Source organism: Palaemon carinicauda, chromosome 14 (genome assembly GCF_036898095.1).
Source record: "Palaemon carinicauda isolate YSFRI2023 chromosome 14, ASM3689809v2, whole genome shotgun sequence".
NCBI classification, from domain to species: Eukaryota; Metazoa; Arthropoda; class Malacostraca; order Decapoda; family Palaemonidae; genus Palaemon; species Palaemon carinicauda.
Window position 1 is genome coordinate 122,378,933 of NC_090738.1, and position 18,339 is coordinate 122,397,271.

Sequence of the window (18,339 nt, forward strand, 5' to 3'; positions counted from 1 at the left end):
CTGCCAAGACAGATTTGGTAGTCTTCATCGTGAAGTTTGTCTTGAAAATGAACACATTGAGCGCACTTACATCTTAAGTACTCCTGCAGTGAACGTGGCTGCCAGATCATTGGAGCCATCCCTGATAGCCTTGTTCATGCATGACATAATTGTACAGCAATACATTGACAGCTGGAGAGACCTTATTACTTAAGGCTCCCAGGGACCAATCCAACAAATAAAAACTTCAAACGCTCGAAAAACTCCTAACAGGAGATGGTCTAGCTCTGAAGCCGACCATAAAATCTTGGAGAGTCTAGGAGGCTTGAGAAGTCTCCCTGGGCAGAGGCAGGAACTCCCAAGCCGAGAACTTCTCCCGTGTCATACCAGACGCTCGCTCTAGAAGCCAGTTTAAAAGCAGGGAAAGCAAAGGCTGTCTCCCCCAAACTCCTCCTGGTGATCAACCAGTCGCCTAGCAAACGTAAAGCTCTCTTAGAAGAGCGAGAGAGCACTAGCTTAGAAAACGACGGCTTCGAAGTAGCTAGGCCTAGCGTAAACTCTGACGAAGGCGAACGAGGAGCAGCAGTTACAAAATGGTCCGGAAAAAGATCCTTAAAAATCAGCATGATTTTTTTAAAGTCCATAGAGGGCTGAGCAGCTTTAGGCTCCTCTCCGTCTGACAAAGTCCCCAAAGGAATATCAGTAGGAGGAGGATCAGCAACTTCCTCATCTGAAGGAACCTCGTCCGACAATTGCCGAGTCTCATGAAAAGGAGAGACCTGCCGCGGCGGCAACGCTTGACAGGCAATGTCAACAAGCAAAGGAGCAGCAGTAGCAGTAGAGGAAGCGACGTCATGCCGCTGCTGAAAGGACTGAAATCCTTGTGACTGACCAACAACAACAACTGAAGTTGATTGACGCTCGACGTCACGTCGGAACTGCCTTGACTGCATAGACTGAGCAGGCAAAACAACCTTCGACTGCGGTGATTGACGCTCAACGTCAAGTCGAGGCAACTGAGCCGGTCGGCGGCAGCGGCTGAACGTCAACACGAGACTGCGGCAGCGGCTGAACGTCAACACGAGACTGCGACAGCGGCTGAAAGTCAACACGAGACTGCAGCGAGGGAGGATCCATGTCACGTGACTGACGTGAAAAACTACTGACATCACGTTTAAAAGTACAAGAAACGTCCGCACTAACGTCAAACGGACGAGTAAATGCTCGTTTGGGCGGCTGACGGCCAGAGTCTCGTTTAGCGTAACGGCGACTCGAAAGCGAAGGTTCATCGTGAACCTGCTCAACGTCATACTTCTCCATAAGGGAGGCAAGCTTAGTCTGCATGTCCTGCAGGACAACCCATTTAGGATCAACGGGAGTCGGAACGGGCCGAGACGACGGTAACGTCTGTGTTGGCAAAACATTGCCTTTACTGCGACCCTCGGACCCCGTGTTACGCTTGCGTTTAATAGGCGAACAGTCTTCCGACGACTGCAAAGGGTCAGAGCTGTCCCAATGGCTACAGCCAGGACGCTGGACCTGTCCTGAAGGGACTGACTTTCGCTTAAAGGGTCTAGAAACCTTGCGCCAAGGTTTCTTTTGCGAAAAGTCTTCGGATGACGAGAACACAGTCTCACCCGTCTTATGGTAAGGGCGATCTTGACGAGAAACGTCCGATACCAAAGAGGGAACGTCTGTACGTTGGTTAAAGCCTCTCGTCCCCTTAAGTCCTACGACATTACTTCTCCCTGGTGCAGGGGAGCCTGAAAGAGGTCTCGGACTAGGGGAGCGACAAGCACGAACAAACGAACCCTCCGCAACACAGAACATGTTTTTTGCACATACTTCACTGATATCGTATTTTTCAATAATTTCACATTAGGCATGAATAAAACTGATATCTACCTGAAGCACGCAATTCTCCCTTACATCAAAAGGTTATAATTGCAAAATGAGTCGTATAATGTAAGCACATTAGTACAAAATGAAACACACATGCAAAAATCAATAAACATATACATATATATCGAATAAAACGGAAAAATATATAAAGTTAAAAAGGATCAGTGACTGGGGAGGAGACTAAACACTAGTTCACTAAAGACTACGTTTTCAATCTCTCATCGTACAGTGCCTTGGGACGAGAATAAAAACTAAAAACGTTTTATCCTCTCTCCCCGTACAGAGACTTGGGACGAGTAAAAAAAAACTGAATCGAGAACGTTACTCGCTCCCAAACTCCTTGTACAGAGACTTGGGACGAGAATAAAGATCGGATCGTTCTCTCTTTCTCTCTCTCTCTCTCTCTCTCTCTTTGTCACACACAAGAGAATTGCCCACTCACCCTTCGTCAATAAACAGGTTATTTGACCAAAGGAAAAAACTGAAAGGACTAAGAAATTGAAAATTAAAAAGTTCCTTTAAATTAGTATCTAAAACACTTCAGTTTGAAAGAAGAATGAACAAAACGTCAAAATCGATTTACTCTTTCTGCAAAGTGAAACCGTGATTCTCTCTTTCACTATCGTAACGATAGAGCGCAAACTGCGTAGCATAAATAAACCAAACGTTAGTTCATCTTTGAAAAAAAAAATAGCACGAAGACTATTCAAAGAATATATTTCTTAAAATATTTTCTAAAAAATATTCATTTCATAACTCTTACAGAGCAATTGATTTAAACTTAACAAAAATAAAAGTTGAATGGGCTCAACGTTGTTTAACTTTGGTTTCCAAGTTAGGACCGCCTACATCTCGGACTAGGGGAGGAATAGGTAAAGGCCGCATATAAACAAAACATAAAATTTATCTTGATGTTTAGTATAAATGGAAAGCTAATCGAAGAGGCCTAATAAAGGCGGGTGAGATATAAAATATATAGAGGAAAATCTATAAATATCAACAATAATTTATAACGTGATAAAATAATTACTAAAAGCCTTAAACACACTTCCGTACACTGAGGGAAGGGTCGGCCATCTTTACTCTATGGAAAAACCAGAGATAAAAAAAAAAAAAGCAAGGGCAAAACACTTTTCCTCTCCTTTCAAAAGCATTTCTTTTGAAGATAGTATTGAATAATCCAACACGGCGAAAGCAATAAAACCAAAACCAAGTACTTCACCAATTCGGTAGAAAACTCGAGGTCATAAAGCGAGTGGAACCAACTTGTCGACAAGACCGACAGGGAAGAACTGGAGATGTTTACAAGTATATGCGGTATCTGGCCGATAGTCGGCGCTGGTGGGCACACCCGCAACCTTCACGGCGATCGCTCGCGAGTTTTTGGAATCTGTCGAGCCGTCGGAGACGTCAGCTATTATATATTCACCGGCTAAGTTTAATATTTAAAAAAAAAAATTTAAATAGCAGTTTTTTGCAAGGACGTACCGGTACGTCCATGGGGGTAAAAGGATGAGTTTTGTGAAACGTACCAGTACATCCTTTGGGGGTAAAAGGGTTAAAGGAAATAAGCAGTGTTATTGGTGAGTTTAGAAGTATTGTACTGTACTGTACTGCACTTTGAATGGTTTTGATGTTGTTAATTGCTGGAAATAAAGTACAGTTGGGCCTCCTTACTTGCAGGGGTTAGGTAAAGGAGACAGGCGAGAAGATCGAAAATCTGTAAATGCCGCTGCCCTTGGGTGGGTCAACTCATAACCTACCAACTAATTGACCATTACCTACCTGCGGCCGACTAGCACACTAGGTAACCCACTGTACTACACTACAGTCTTTTCTCTGCTTTCTATCATTGTATTTTAGTTCATACAGTACTACTTTTCAGAGGTAATTGTACATAATTAACACAGCTTCAGTACAAGGTAAGATGACTCATAACATGATCACCACCACATCATGCTTTGTAAAGTAACACCAAAACACTTGTTTGTATTTAACAACACTCAATGATACTAGAGTAAAAAAAGTTGATGGGTGAAATGTACCCAAAATTGAAAACAAAAGTAAAACATGCTTTAATGAAACAATTACTTTTATAAAAGTAATAATTTTTTAGAATACTATAATGCCTGCTTAAACTAGCCAGCGTGAGATGGCAACATCGAATGCCATGTTTTAAGGTTTCGGATATAGTTTAACACTTGAAATCCACTATTACATTAGTAGTTCTTTTTTAATGTGAAAAAAAAAAAAAAACAAGATAACAAAAAGGGACTACAAAACATCACTAATGTTTACAAAGTTCTAGCAATAAAATCTGTGACTAAAATATAAAAATAAAAAAACACACTTACATACGTAAAGAAAATGAAAAAGATTACTGTAGACTTTCAAGTGTGTTTAAATTATAGTAGAAATAAAATTTTCCATGTAATAACATAGACCTCTGGCCTTAAAGCAGGTACAGCAAGTATCATTTTGTTTGTTTCATTAAGAAATATTTTTCCTCTATCTCTTATTTCTTAAAGGAAAAATTCTTTTTTTAAAAAGAAACCTCTTTAAATATTGCGTAAGATATGAACATGAAATATGTCCCACCATAATTTCCAGTCCCATGCAATTTTTTCATTAATTATGAGTAGCCAGAAGGAAAAAATAAGGGTTGGCAGCTGGGAGTGACTTACAAGCTAAGGAAAATGGTGGGGAAAGAGTAATTTCCTGTTTAATCTCAATGCATCAAAGTAACTTATCAAAACTTGAGATAAATATAATTGAGTAAATTTCATATCACCATGTGATGGTAATCTTCAAAAGATTTATTTCTTAAAAAACATATTTTTGTTAACAAATAATGAAATTACCCATAATTCTACTGTATATTAATTCTAATTCCTTTATTTTCCTTTCTTGAAATTACAGTTCTTCTAATAGAAGATTATTCAAGCATAAAACCTTTACATGACAATAATCCAATTTCAAAATCATTACATTTTCTAGAGAGAGAGAGAGAGAATATTTTCTTTTAATTGTAATGCTTATTTATATTTTTCAATAGCATTATTGTATATATTAGATATCAAATATTACATAAACAATGTACTGTACATACGAACTTCTTTTAATCATTTTATTACTGTACAGAATTAGAATTACTATACAAAGAATTTATCACAGAATATTTTACGTGTTAGCTATAAAGTTGGCCTGTTCTGCTGTGTGGTCAGTTTGAAAACATTGGCCACCGGGAGTACTTATCGCGAAACAGTGAATAGGTGATCTTTTATTGAATATGTTACATGGTTCTCTGTATCGCGAATGACCGTATCTATAAAGATCAAACTCATGAATATCGAGGACCAACTGTACATAATTTTCAAGTTTTATTGATGGGTTTAACTAGGAAATACAGTAGACCCGAAAAACCCTATTTGAGGAGTGAAACCCATTGGAAGGAAACAGAGTTGGGACCTAATCTTAGGGTAATCTAAGGATATGGCAGTTTAAGGGGATTCGCAATGGAATGCAGCCCTCCCAGTAGTAGGTAATTAAAGATACGACTCTTAGGTTAGGTTAAGTGGAGAACCTTAGTTCAGTTGGTGTTCTTGTGTTTGTTTTCCTTATAAAATGTGGATTTTAAGTCATGACTTCTGGGATTTTAAAACGTCCTAATTCAAAAACACTGATTTTTCCATTTAATTTCATGAGGACAATTCAAAGTACCCATAACTACACCACAACCACTTCTTATTTTCTTCATTAAGAATACTATGCCACAGTGAATATTTACACCAACTTCTCTAATGACACCATGTGTCGTACAATAATCTATCAAGACTTAGCCGTGGCGAGGTAGCAGATCCTGCCCTCTGCGGGTCACACAAATTCTTAATTATATCAAAATTCATGCTGATGTAGATGGTACAAGTGAGGGCCCAGGTCTAACATTTCTAGACTGACATGAAGCTTTAAGGACCAACAAAGTTCCAGAAAGACTGCCAGACAACTTTCCAACTTCTACTGGGAAGCCACCAAGGCTAGCCAATTGTCTGGGTGATGGAAAGGCCTTAGCCCCAACCAATCAGCCAATGTAACCAGTGGCGCCAAGGCAATGTCACTAAGTACCTGAGGAGACATATACAGTACTGTAAAGGCTAATGTGAATGAAACTAGATTGAGACAACCTTCTGTGTCGTAAAAATTGCAGGAGCTTCTGAAATAACAAATGGTTCAGGACAAAAATAGGGATTCCAGAGGTCCAGTAAGACCAGGCCTACCTTCTAAATTGACCTCCGTACTGATTATACTGAGGTGTACAGTATACTGTATCTATTTGACGACAAATGGAGAAGCTTTCTGGGGGAAGCAAACTTATACCGTTGGATCTAGACCTGGTTGATGCCATAAAGAATATGTATGAACCTATCATAGCAAACCACTACCCTCATTATGGTAGACACAAGTTTCTTCCTCAATTCACGGCCTCAAAGTCAGTGGCAGAGAGTATGTCAAAGAAGTTATCAATGCTGCCTAAGATGGGCCCTTGGCGCTTCCTACACCAGGGAGCATCATGAACCAAGATAGTAGTGGTACTACAGAAAATCCATATCCCATCAGTTCAATATGGCTTAAGATCCTCTGTAAAACCTCTAATCAAGTGGCAAATTCTACAGGGAATTTGGAGACAAAACCTATAATGAAAATATAGCCATACCAATGAAAACATGACCAATAGCCATGGGATAACCATAACAAATGGTGAAGCCCTGGGGCCTTGGCTGCTTGGAACAAACCGAGTGCCTTTATATATGAAATGATTTAAAGTATGATGTGAGAAAGCAATTACTGTTACATTTAGTAAATTTGACTCTTCAGGCAGTCCAAAACAGTTGAAACTGCTGGCTCCAGAAGATCAAAGAGAGGTGAAGTGGAGGCTGATGGTATCATTGGCTCAATTAAACCAGCAATCTTGTGGGAGACAGGAGACAAAAGATGGATATGCAAGAGATGGACATAGAATCTCTCCCTCGGGCCGCAGAACAGTCCTCTTGAAAGAAAGACAAGCGCAGAGACAAAAGCTCAGAAAAGAACAGCCATGGAGTGGAAAAGTCCAATGAAGCATTGAGCTTCCTACCCTAGGAGCATGTAGGAGGAGTCAGAGGCACAGTGGTTGATAAACTCCCTTCAGACAACACTTGTCATAACATCTACTGCAGGTCCTGTAGATGGAGATTCAGATAATCCAACAAAGTCTTGGTATAACAATACTGTATGGAATATACCAAAACAAACGCTACAAGAAAATACTGGTAACAACTAAAGCTTAAGAGTGCAAATAATGAATAAAACATGAGTTAAATGAAAGAAAGTATAACAAAGCACAAAAAAAAACATAGAAAGGAAAGCAACATAAGAGATGCAGATGACACCACCAAGTCCCATAGAAGAAGTAATAAATAAACCTTGCACGGGTTCTAGGTATGCAAAATGGGCTCTTTTACTTTTAAGATCAGGACAAATTGCTGGGACTGGAATTCACTAAACAGAGGGAAGGGCTTTTATGATTAACAGTTTCATATGATCAACTGTAATTTGTCACATAATGAAGGGAATTCATTCATTCTTTGAACCTGAATAAAAAGAAAGTTAGACTAAAAATAAATGTCTAAAAGGAAACACAAGTATCTTTGCTTTTCAGCACATAATGCTCAAAAAGAATTTTGTTATGACATATGTTACTACATATTTTCTCTGTTGGTCTCAAGAAAAAAATAAAAGCAAATTTTTAGAATATGGTAGAATTCATTATTTACATACTATACGCATCAAGCGCAGCTTAAGTGACAGGACAAAGTGAAAATATGAGTGTTCATGGATTTCAGACTATTCGGCCTTGAATGTTTACAAATTCTCACTCCTAGGTGTCATTAACTATAATTAGTTTACAAATCTATTTTCACTTTGCTTCTTGACCCAATAGGGGTGGGTGGGTGTATAGAAGTCGGTCTTTACATTCACTGATTAAACATTCCTGAATTTGATGTGCTAAAGTTATTTTCCTATGTTCCTAAAACCCAAGAAGGGGAATTTGACTAGGACTGTGAGGTCTTGCTGCCTGGCTAGATGCAGACAGATCTGTTTTCTTCCACCATGAGTAAACCTGATATAGAGCAAAAAAGAGGGAATTAAGGTACAATTGGGGAGTTGAGTTCTGTCCCAACACTTTTTAAGGTTAAATTGTAGTGTCCTCATTCTGAGGTGTGAACTTCTCATAGGGATGCTATGGTGTCCAAAAGGCTCAAATACTTGCTAGATAGTTGCAGTTATAGAGCCTTGAATTCATTGAACAAAGCAAGAAAATTGTTGAATTTCCTCTATGAAGGAGTTCCCGGAGGTTGAACCAAGTCTATTGCCAGACCCAAAAGTAAAGTATAGACTGTGTCAGTGCAAATTGGGATTTACTCAAATTCCTGATGATCCCTACATTTTTTGGTAGATTCAAATAGATTCAAAATAATCTCCTTGGTCCTCAAGATCCCAGATATGGAAAATTGCAAGGAATAACTTGTAGTCTAAGTATATTAATAACTTAAATATCCACAGATGTAGTTACTTCATAACTAAAGCCATAATTCTTGTAAAGACCTGTAGGATTATATTTTACCCTACATTTTCTCAGTACTCTAGTCTTATGAGAAGTATCCATGGAAAGCATAAAATACAAATCCACAACTTTACAGGTGCAAGAAAAATTTCAGCAGCAACATATCAACTTCCTTTGACCCGGGAAGATAGGTAGATCCACTCTCCCAACTGTCAATATCTAACTATCTTACTAACGAATTAAAGGCCTTTCTAGCTTTACTGACAATAGTGTACTCCTACTCAAAAGGAGCTAGGTCAGTATTCACATCTGTTGTTTTCAATTTTTCCTGTCACCAAGCTCGATTAAAGATATTACCGCTAGAGTGTTACGAGGTCCTTTGACTGGTCAGACAGTACTACAGTGGATCCTTCTTTCTCGTTATAGACATTTCCCTTTGCCCATACATATACTGAATAGTCTGGCCTATTCTTTAAAGATTCTCCTCTGTCCTCATACACTTGACAACACTGATACTACGAAACAATTCTTCTTCACCCAAGGGGTTAACTAATGCACTGTAGAAAGTGGGGTTCCCCTGCTGTATGGGACTGGAAAAGCAGCCATCAAAGTAAGTAAGTAATTGTTCAGTGGCTACTTTCCTCTTGGTAAGGGTAGAAGAGACTCTTTAGCTATGGTAAGCAGCTCTTCTAGGAGATGGACACTCCAAAATCAAACCATTGTTCTCTAGTCTTGGGAAGTGCCATAGCCTCTGTACCATGGTTTTCCACTGTCTTGGGTTAGATTTCTCTTGCTTGAGGGTAAACTCAGGCACACTATTCTATCTAATTTCTCTTCCTCTTGTTTTGTTAAAGTTTTTATAGGTTATATAGAAAATATTTATTTTAATGTTGTTACTGTTCTTAAAATATTTCATTTTTCCTTGTTTCCTTTCCTCACTGGGCTATTTTCCCTGTTGGGGCCCTTGGGCTTATAGCATCCTGCTTTCCCATCTATGGTTGTAGCTTAGCAATTAATAATAATAATAAATAATAATATAGCATTTGAATATTGGGATAGATTAATTTAAATACGATCTGAAGCTTTAATGTTTCTGCCAAAAAGTAAATAATCTCACCACAAAATAAATTAGGCAAGGGAGGGTGAAGAGACAGAACTCAAACTGAATGTATTAGGTTAAAATAAGGTTGATGTAGTATGTTAACACCCTACAAATGTGAGATGTATTTTATGGGGAGAATACGCCCAAGTGGAGTAATATTTTGAACTCTTAAAATACACTAATAAATCTCTGCTTAAGATTTAATTTGCAATGAATTAAAACATGTACTATACAGTATCAAGTAGATATTCAACAACCCCCATCATTTACTTTACAGTTAGTTTATATCAAATATCTTGATTCACCACAATACTACACTTTGTTATACAAAATCTAGTTTCTTTAAATCATATGTGAACTTGTAAATCTGCTTAGACCAATCAATAATTTATGAACTAAATTTTTCTTTTCGATACTTACAAAACCTCGAGTGTACTGATTCAAGAGGACATTAGTTTCACTGAGAGTAGCCTCCGCAAGAGCCTTTCTGACGGTATCTGGTGCTGCAAAGTCAGGAAATCCCTGACCAAGGTTGAGCGGCTTTACTTCCAATGCCAACTGGATAAATTCAACCCTTGAACATGGAACATAATAGACAATGAGATTAAGTTTGTAAGACATTATCATTGATTTTCTCATGTAATAAAAATGATTCACAAGCCTACTTGAACAAAAACAACATACACAAGATGTCTCAGTACAGTACAGTATATGACTAGCATTTCAAATATTCAAAAATGTTCACATAAGTAATCAACTTCTCTAAGTTTATTTAGGTCTGCAACTAAGTTAAGAGAAGTCATAGCTACATGTAATTCTAATATTAAAAAATAATTATTCCTTTATTACCAAACACTCTTTTCAATTCCTTTGGTCTTCAACGCAACTGAAGGCGGTGCCGCTGCAGCAGACATGTTGCGAGATAAGATGGGGTCTGATCTACTGGTTGCCTGGAAAACGGGCGCTGATGACCCCAAGAATGAATTATTGGCAAGGTTTAAAAATGGAGGGGCTATGCACGACTGAACACCTGCTCGTCTTCCAATTGCTTGTCGGATCAAATTAAACATCACCCTCCTGTAAAGACATTCAGGGTATTACAGATGCTTGCTAAAAGTACAAAGGATGGGAGTACTAACTATATATTTCAAAGATTTATAATAAACATGCATGAAAACAAATGTACACTGTATTGTAGTTGTTTTCTTTGAAGTGATGTTTTTCAAGTCATAGAAAAGAATGTATAAGCAGAGGATGAGTCTACAATTCTTGAAATTTGTGTAAGCAGTATTAATTACAGTACAGAGAAAACAACAAATTAAGATATCACAAAATGAATCAAAATACAGGATACATTAGAATAATGCCTACAAATACCACATGTGTATGAAAAAGTGATGAAGAGGAAAGTGAAAGTAAGTAAAACAGGGGATGGTATTCTGTAAAAATGTTATTTTTATAATAAAATAAATTTTTGAATATACTTACCCGGTGATTATATAAGCTGCTACTCTGTTGCTCGACAGAAAACTCTACGTTAAAAATCCGCCAGCGATCGCTATACAGTGAACCCTCGCTACTTCGCAGTTCGACCATCGCGGATTCACCACTTCGCGGATTTTTTCCATAACCCATATATATACAGTAATATATATATACCCTGTATATATATATGTATGCATGTATTTATGTATATATGTAGGTATGTATATGTGTATACATATAAATATATATATATATATATATATATATATATATATATATATATATATATATATATATATATATATATATATATATACACACACACACACACACACACACACACACACACACACACACACATATATATATATATATATATATATATATATATATATATATATATATATATATATATATATATATAATTATATATATATATATATATATATATATATATATATATATATATATATATATATATATATCTAAAGTAGGAAGATGTGATGTAGTTCTAAGGGAAAAGTATGGGAAATATGTCTGGGTAATAAGCAAAGCTCTACCTCCAGTTTGTTTCTACATTATGATCAGAGATAAATGTAAACAAAACATTGGTTGCCATTTTTTATCGTGCTTTTTAGCATGTTTAGGAAATGCATGATATAAAATCACCTTTAATATTTGTGCCTGTTTTAGTTTAGGGTACTGTAGTACATGCATTAAGTGTTCTGTACATTAAAGGGTTGTTTGTTAACAGTACTACGTACAAGGGAAGGTTTTAAAAGTCTGAATATACATGTTGAATAAATAGGTAAATATGGTGTCACTACTTCGCGGATTTTCACCTATCGCGGCCGCGACTGAAACCTATCTACCGCGATAAACGAGGGTTCACTGTACATCAACAGCGCCATCTGTCGGGCAGGTACTCAGTACTCAATGTAAACACAGAACTCAATTTTCTCCTCGGTCCACTGGGTCTCTATTGGGGAGGAAGGGAGGGTCCTTTAATATATAATCACCGGGTAAGTATATTCAAAAATTTATTTTATTATAAAAATAACATTTTTCAATATTAAACTTAGCCGGTGATTATATAAGCTGATTCACACCCAGGGGGGTGGGTAGAGACCAGCAATTGTTTACATTATTATGAGCTAAGGATTTTTTATTTCATTTTAGCAGTTATTCAAAATAACAAACATAAAATAAATAAGTACCTGGTAAGGAAGTCGACTTGAACAATTACTCTGCCTTTTTAAGTACGTCTTCCTTACGGAGCCTCGCGATCCTCTTAGGATGCTGAGCGACCCCTAGGAGCTGAAGTATCAAGGGTTGCAACCCATACAACAGGACCTCATCAAAACCTCTAATCTAGGCGCTTCTCAAGAAATGACTTTGACCACCCGCCAAATCAAGTAGGATGCGAAAGGCTTCTTAGCCTTCCGGACAACCTAAAAACAATAATAAAACATTTCAAGAGAAAGATTAAAAAGGTTATGGAATTAGGGAATTGTAGTGGTTGAGCCCTCACCCACTACTGCACTCGTTGCTACGAATGGTCCCAGAGTGTAGCAGTTCTCGTAAAGAGACTGGACATTCTTAAGATAAAAAGACGCGAACACTGACTTGCTTTTCCAATAGGTTGCGTCGATTATACTTTGCAGAGATCTATTTTGTTTAAAGGCCACGGAAGTTGCGACAGCTCTAACTTCGTGTGTCCTTACCTTCAGCAAAGCTTGGTCTTCCTCATTCAGATGGGAATGAGCTTCTCGTATTAACAGTCTGATAAAATAGGATAAAGCATTCTTTGACATAGGCAAAGATGGTTTCTTAACTGAACACCATAAAGCTTCAGACGGGCCTCGTAAAGGTTTAGTTCGTTTTAAATAGAACTTAAGAGCTCTTACAGGGCATAAGACTCTTTCTAGTTCATTTCCAACCATACGATAAGTTTGGAATATCGAACGATATTGGCCAAGGCCGAGAAGGCAGCTCGTTTTGGCTAGAAAACCAAGTTGTAGAACATGTAGCCGTTTTGGATGAGAATCCGATGTTCTTGCTGAAGGCATGAATCTCACTGACTCTTTTAGCTGTGGCTAAGCATACCAGGAAAAGAGTCTTTAAGGTGAGATCTTTCAGGGAGGCTGATTGTAGCGGTTCGAACCTGTCTGACATAAGGAATCTTAGTACCACGTCTAAATTCCAACCAGGTGTAACCAAACGACGCTCCTTCGTGGTCTCAAAAGACTTAAGGAGGTCCTGTAGATCTTTATTGTTGGAAAGATCTAAGCCTCTGTGACGGAAGACTGATGCCAACATGCTTCTGTAACCCTTGATAGAGGGAGCTGAAAGAGATCGTTCTTTCCTCAGATATAAGAGGAAGTCAGCTATTTGAGTTACAGAGGTACTGGCCGAGGATACGGATACTGACTTGCACCAGTTTTGGAAGATTTCCCACTTCGATTGGTAGACTCTAAGGGTGGATGTTCTCCTTGCTCTAGCAATCGCTCTGGCTGCCTCCTTCGAAAAGCCTCTAGCTCTCGAGAGTCTTTCGATAGTCTGAAGGCAGTCAGACGAAGAGCGTGGAGGCCTTGGTGTACCTTCTTTACGTGTGGCTGACGTAGAAGGTCCACCCTTAGGGGAAGTGTTCTGGGAACGTCTACTAGCCATCGAAGTACCTCTGTGAACCATTCTCTCGCGGGCCAGAGGGAAGCAACTAGCGTCAACCTTGTCCCTTCGTGAGAGGCGAACTTCTGCAGTACCTTGTTGACAATCTTGAACGGTGGGAATGCATATAGATCTAGATGTGACCAATCTAGGAGAAAGGCATCTATATGAACTGCTGCTGGGTCCGGGATTGGTGAGCAAAATATTGGGAGCCTCTTGGTCATCGAGGTTGCGAAGAGATCTATGGTTGGCTGGCCCCAGGTGGCCCAAAGTCTCTTGCATACATCCTTGTGGAGGGTCCATTCTGTTGGAATTATTTGTCCCTTCCGACTGAGACAATCTGCCATGACATTCAAGTTGCCTTGGATGAACCTCGTTACTAGTGATATGTTTAGACCTTTTGACCAGGTGAGGAGGTCCCTTGCGATCTCGTACAACGTCAGAGAGTAGGTCCCTCCTTGCTTGGGGATGTACGCCAAAGCCGTGGTGTTGTCCGAGTTCACCTCCACCACTTTGCCTTGAAGGAGAGACCTGAAGCTTTTCCAGGCCAGACGTACTGCCAGTAGCTCCTTGCAGTTGAAATGCATTGTCCTTTGACTCGAGTTCCATATCCCCGAGCATTCCCGACCGTCTAATGTCGCACCCCAGCCTACGTCCGATGCGTCCGAGAAGAGAACGTGGTTGGGAGTCTGAACAGCCAGGGGAAGACCCTCTCTTAGTTGATATTGTCCTTTCACCAAGTCAGACAAGACTTTATCTTTTCGGAAACCGGGATCGAGACCGCTTCTAGCGTCTTGTCCTTTTTCCAGTGAAAAGCTAGATGGTATTGAAGAGGACGGAGGTGTAGTCTTCCTAGTGACACAAATTGATCCACGGATGACAGTGTCCCTACCAGACTCATCCATAGCCTGACTGAGCAGCGTTCCTTCTTCAGCATCTTCTGGATGGATAGCAGGGCTGGGGGCTGATCGTCTTGTTGTTCAGCAACGTCCTCATCAGAGGGTTCCTCATCCGAAACTGATGAGGAAACGGCAACGGAGTGGGCAACGTCTGGCTCGCTGAATCCGGTCGCACTGGTGGATGCGTGACGGAGTCGGACGCAATATCATGGAACTGCTGCACAGTCTGTGAACTGTCAACAACCATGAGTGCGCGAGGAAGCACAGCGTCAACCCGAGACTGTCTAGACCGTCTGGGTTGTGCAGTCAACACCCTACCGGGTTGCTGAGGTTGACGCACTGCGTCAAAACAAGTCACCTCTGCTGGTTGTTGAACGTCCTGAACGTCAAAAACCACCTCCGAGCATCGCTTAATGTCAACGTGCGGCTGGCAACCCACACTGGGTCGCATCGGTGGAGTAACCACCTCAACTGGCAGACGCGAGTAGGTTACCTCAGCGTCAACAGGGCGCACAACCGACCGGTTGGAAGGTTGTTGGCCAGAAGGTTCTTCTCCGCATTTAAGTCCTCTATCAAGGACGCAAGCTTGGACTGCATGTCTTGCAGCAAAGCCCATTTAGGGTCTACGGGAGCAGGTGTGGCAACAGACGGGGTTAGCGACTGAGGCGGAACCGTTTACCATCCCTGAAAGCCTTGTTATGCGTGACATAATCGTACAGCAAAACTTCAAAGGCTCGACAACAGCTGTGAAGTTGACCTGTAAACAACTTGGAGCGTCTCCTGGCTAGGCGCCAGGGAGAGTCTACCAGAATTGAGAAGTCTATCTGGGCAGAGTCATGAACTCCCAAGCCGAGAACTTCTCTCGTGTCATATCAGACTCTCGCTCTATAAACCATTTTAAAAGAAGGGCAAGCAAAGGCTGTATCCCCCAAACTCCTCCTGGTGAAAAACCAGTCGCCTAGCCAACGTAACGCTCTCTAGGAGAGCGAGAGAGCACTAGCTTAAAAACAACGGCTTCGAAGTAGCTAGGCCTAGTGTAAGCTCTGACGTTTAGGCGAACGAGGAGCAGCAGTTACAAAAAGATCCGGACGAAGATCCTTAAAAAAATCATCATGATTTAATTAAAGTCCATAGGAGGCTAAGCAGCTTTAGGCTCCTCTCCATCTGACAGAGTCCTCAAGGGAATATCAGTAGGAGGGAGAACAGCAACTTCCTCATCTACAGGAACCTTGTCCGATAAAAGCTGAGTCTCTTACTGGTGCATTAGTAGCGGACCAGAACGCAACGTCATGTAACTGCTTGACAGTCTGTGAACTGTCAACAACTGAACTGTCAACCACAACAGGTGTGTGAGGACGCACAGCGTCCACTCGAGACTGCTTTGACTGCCTAGACTGAGCAGTCAAAACAACTCTAGAATGCGGAGGTTGACGCACAGCGTCAAAACAAGTCAACTCCGATTGTTAGTGAACGTCTTGAACGTCAACAGGAGCATCAGCCAGTGGCCTAACGTCCAAATGCGGCTGAAAAACCACACGAGACCGCATCGAGTGTGGTTCTAAACAACCTGACTGACGTGACTAAGCTACGCCAACATCAACAGTAAGCACAAAGGAACGTTAGGTTGGCTGAAAGCCAGGATATCGATGAGATAAACGGCTAGACTCAACGGACTAATCGGCAGAAGTCTTCCATAAGGGAGGCAAGCATATACAGTACTGCATGTTTTGACATACAACCCCTTAAGGATCAACGGAAATGGTTGTGGTAATAGACGAGGGTAACGTCTGTGACCGCAACACTTTGCCTACAAAAAAAGACTCTCGGAGTCTGTGTTACGCTTTTGTTAGGCGGCGAGCAGTTATCCGATGACTGCATAGGGTCAGAGCTGTCCTAATGGCTGTAACCAGGACGCTGGACCTGTCCTGAAAGGACTGACTTTCGCTTAAGGGCTCCGAAACCTTGTGACAGGTTTCTTATGCGAAAAGCCTACGGATGGCGAGGAGAAACAACGTCTCTCTCGTCTTATGGTAGGGGAGATCTTGGCAAGATACACCCGATACCATAGAGGGAAAACGTCTGTTCGTTGGTCAAGGCCTCTCGAACCCATAAGTCGTTTGACATTACTTCTCCCCTGGGCTTGGGAGCTTGTAAGAGGTCCCGGACTAGGTGAACGACAGGCACGAACAGACGAACCCTCGGACGCAACACTGTAACACTTTGCGCCTCGGACGCAACACTGTAACACTTTGCGCATATCACTTTATCACTTCGATTTTCTGTTTTTCACTTATTTCTACCTGAAACACGCAATTCTACCCTTCATTAAAAGGTAGTAATTGCGAAATTAGTCGTATAATGCAAGCTCATAATACCAGCAAAAAACAGAAAACATATTTTAAGATAAAAAGAAAAATCAGTGGCTGGGAAAGAGACTAAACACTAGTTCATATAACTACGTTTTCAATCTCTCACCGCACATAGCCTGGGGACGAGAATAAAAACCTAAAAACGTTTTATCCTTCTTCCCCGTACAGCGACTAGGGACGTGAGTAACACGAGAACAACGTTACCCGCTTGAACGGAACGTTTTCTCTCCTCTCTCTCCCTCCGTCTCTATCTCTCTCTCTCTCTTTCTCTCTTGATTTCGCACCTAAGAGAAGAGCCCAATTATATATCGTCAAAAAAACATGTTATTTGACTAAAGGAAAAAACTGAAAGGTTTTTCAAATAAAAAGTTCCTTTAAATTAGAATTTAAAACATTTAAGCTAAGAAAGAATGAACAAAACGCCAGAATCGATTTACTCTTACTGCAAAGTGAAACCGTGATACACTCTCTCTCTCTCTATCGTAACGATAGAGCGCATGTTGAACGTCCTGAACGTCAACAACTGCGTAGCATAAAAAACTAAACGTTAGTTCATCTTTGAAAACAGTACGAAGACTATCAAAGAAATTCTTTCCTAAAAATTACATTTAAAAAGTTTTAAATCCTTAGCTCTTTAAAAGCTAAAGACGATATAAAGGGCTCAACGGTTTCCAAGTTAGGACCGCCTACTCTCAGGAAAGTTCTATATAAACAAAGCATTAAAAATTTATTTTTATATGTTTATAAAAAATGGAAAGTTAATCGAAGAGGCCTAATAAAGGCGGAGAGATATAAAATATATATAGCAAAATCTATAACGTGATAAGATAATTACTAAAAGCCTAAACACACTTCCGTCTAAGGGAAGGGTCGGCCATTTAAAAGTGAAAGAAAGTCCATACTCTCTGTCACCATAATTAAATCTATCCAAAACGAGTTCAAGTTTTAAGATGAAGATAAAACACCTGCATAGCGAAAGCTCAAAACTAGAATAGTGTACTTCACCCAATAGTTGTGAAAACAAATCCAGTTAGCAACAGCGAATTAGTAGGTCTTGCCGGTAGCCCGACAGAGAGAAAATTGAGTTCTGTGTTTACATTGAGTACTGAGTACCTGCCCGACAGATGGCGCTGTTGATGTACACCCCCTACCTGTATAGCGATCGCTGGCGGATTTTTAACGTAGAGTTTTCTGTCGAGCAACAGAGTTGCAGCTTATATAATCACCGGGTAAGTATATTGAAAAATGTGAATACAGTACATGTACAAACAATAAGAGCTCTTCATAAACTACTCTATGGTACAGTACCTGTAGGAGCCCTTGGACTTACAGCAT

General features: G+C 40.1%; 1 protein-coding gene across 6 annotated transcripts in view; it reads right to left on the reverse strand.

Moving 5' to 3' along the window:
• Nucleotides 1–18,339, reverse strand: part of LOC137653712 (kynurenine aminotransferase-like) — a 77,157-nt gene that overhangs the window by 29,814 nt on the left and 29,004 nt on the right. For 3 of the 6 annotated variants that reach the window (XM_068387301.1, XM_068387300.1, XM_068387302.1), the window contains exons 2-3: nucleotides 10,434–10,661; nucleotides 10,005–10,158 (exon numbers count right to left, since the gene is read on the reverse strand). In XM_068387301.1, coding sequence (XP_068243402.1) covers nucleotides 10,005–10,158; nucleotides 10,434–10,654 — 375 coding nt within the window. In that variant the 5' untranslated portion in view covers nucleotides 10,655–10,661. The remainder of the gene's footprint in view (nucleotides 1–10,004; nucleotides 10,159–10,433; nucleotides 10,662–18,339) is intronic. The other 3 variants (XM_068387303.1, XM_068387305.1, XM_068387304.1) reach the window with 1 other exon arrangement.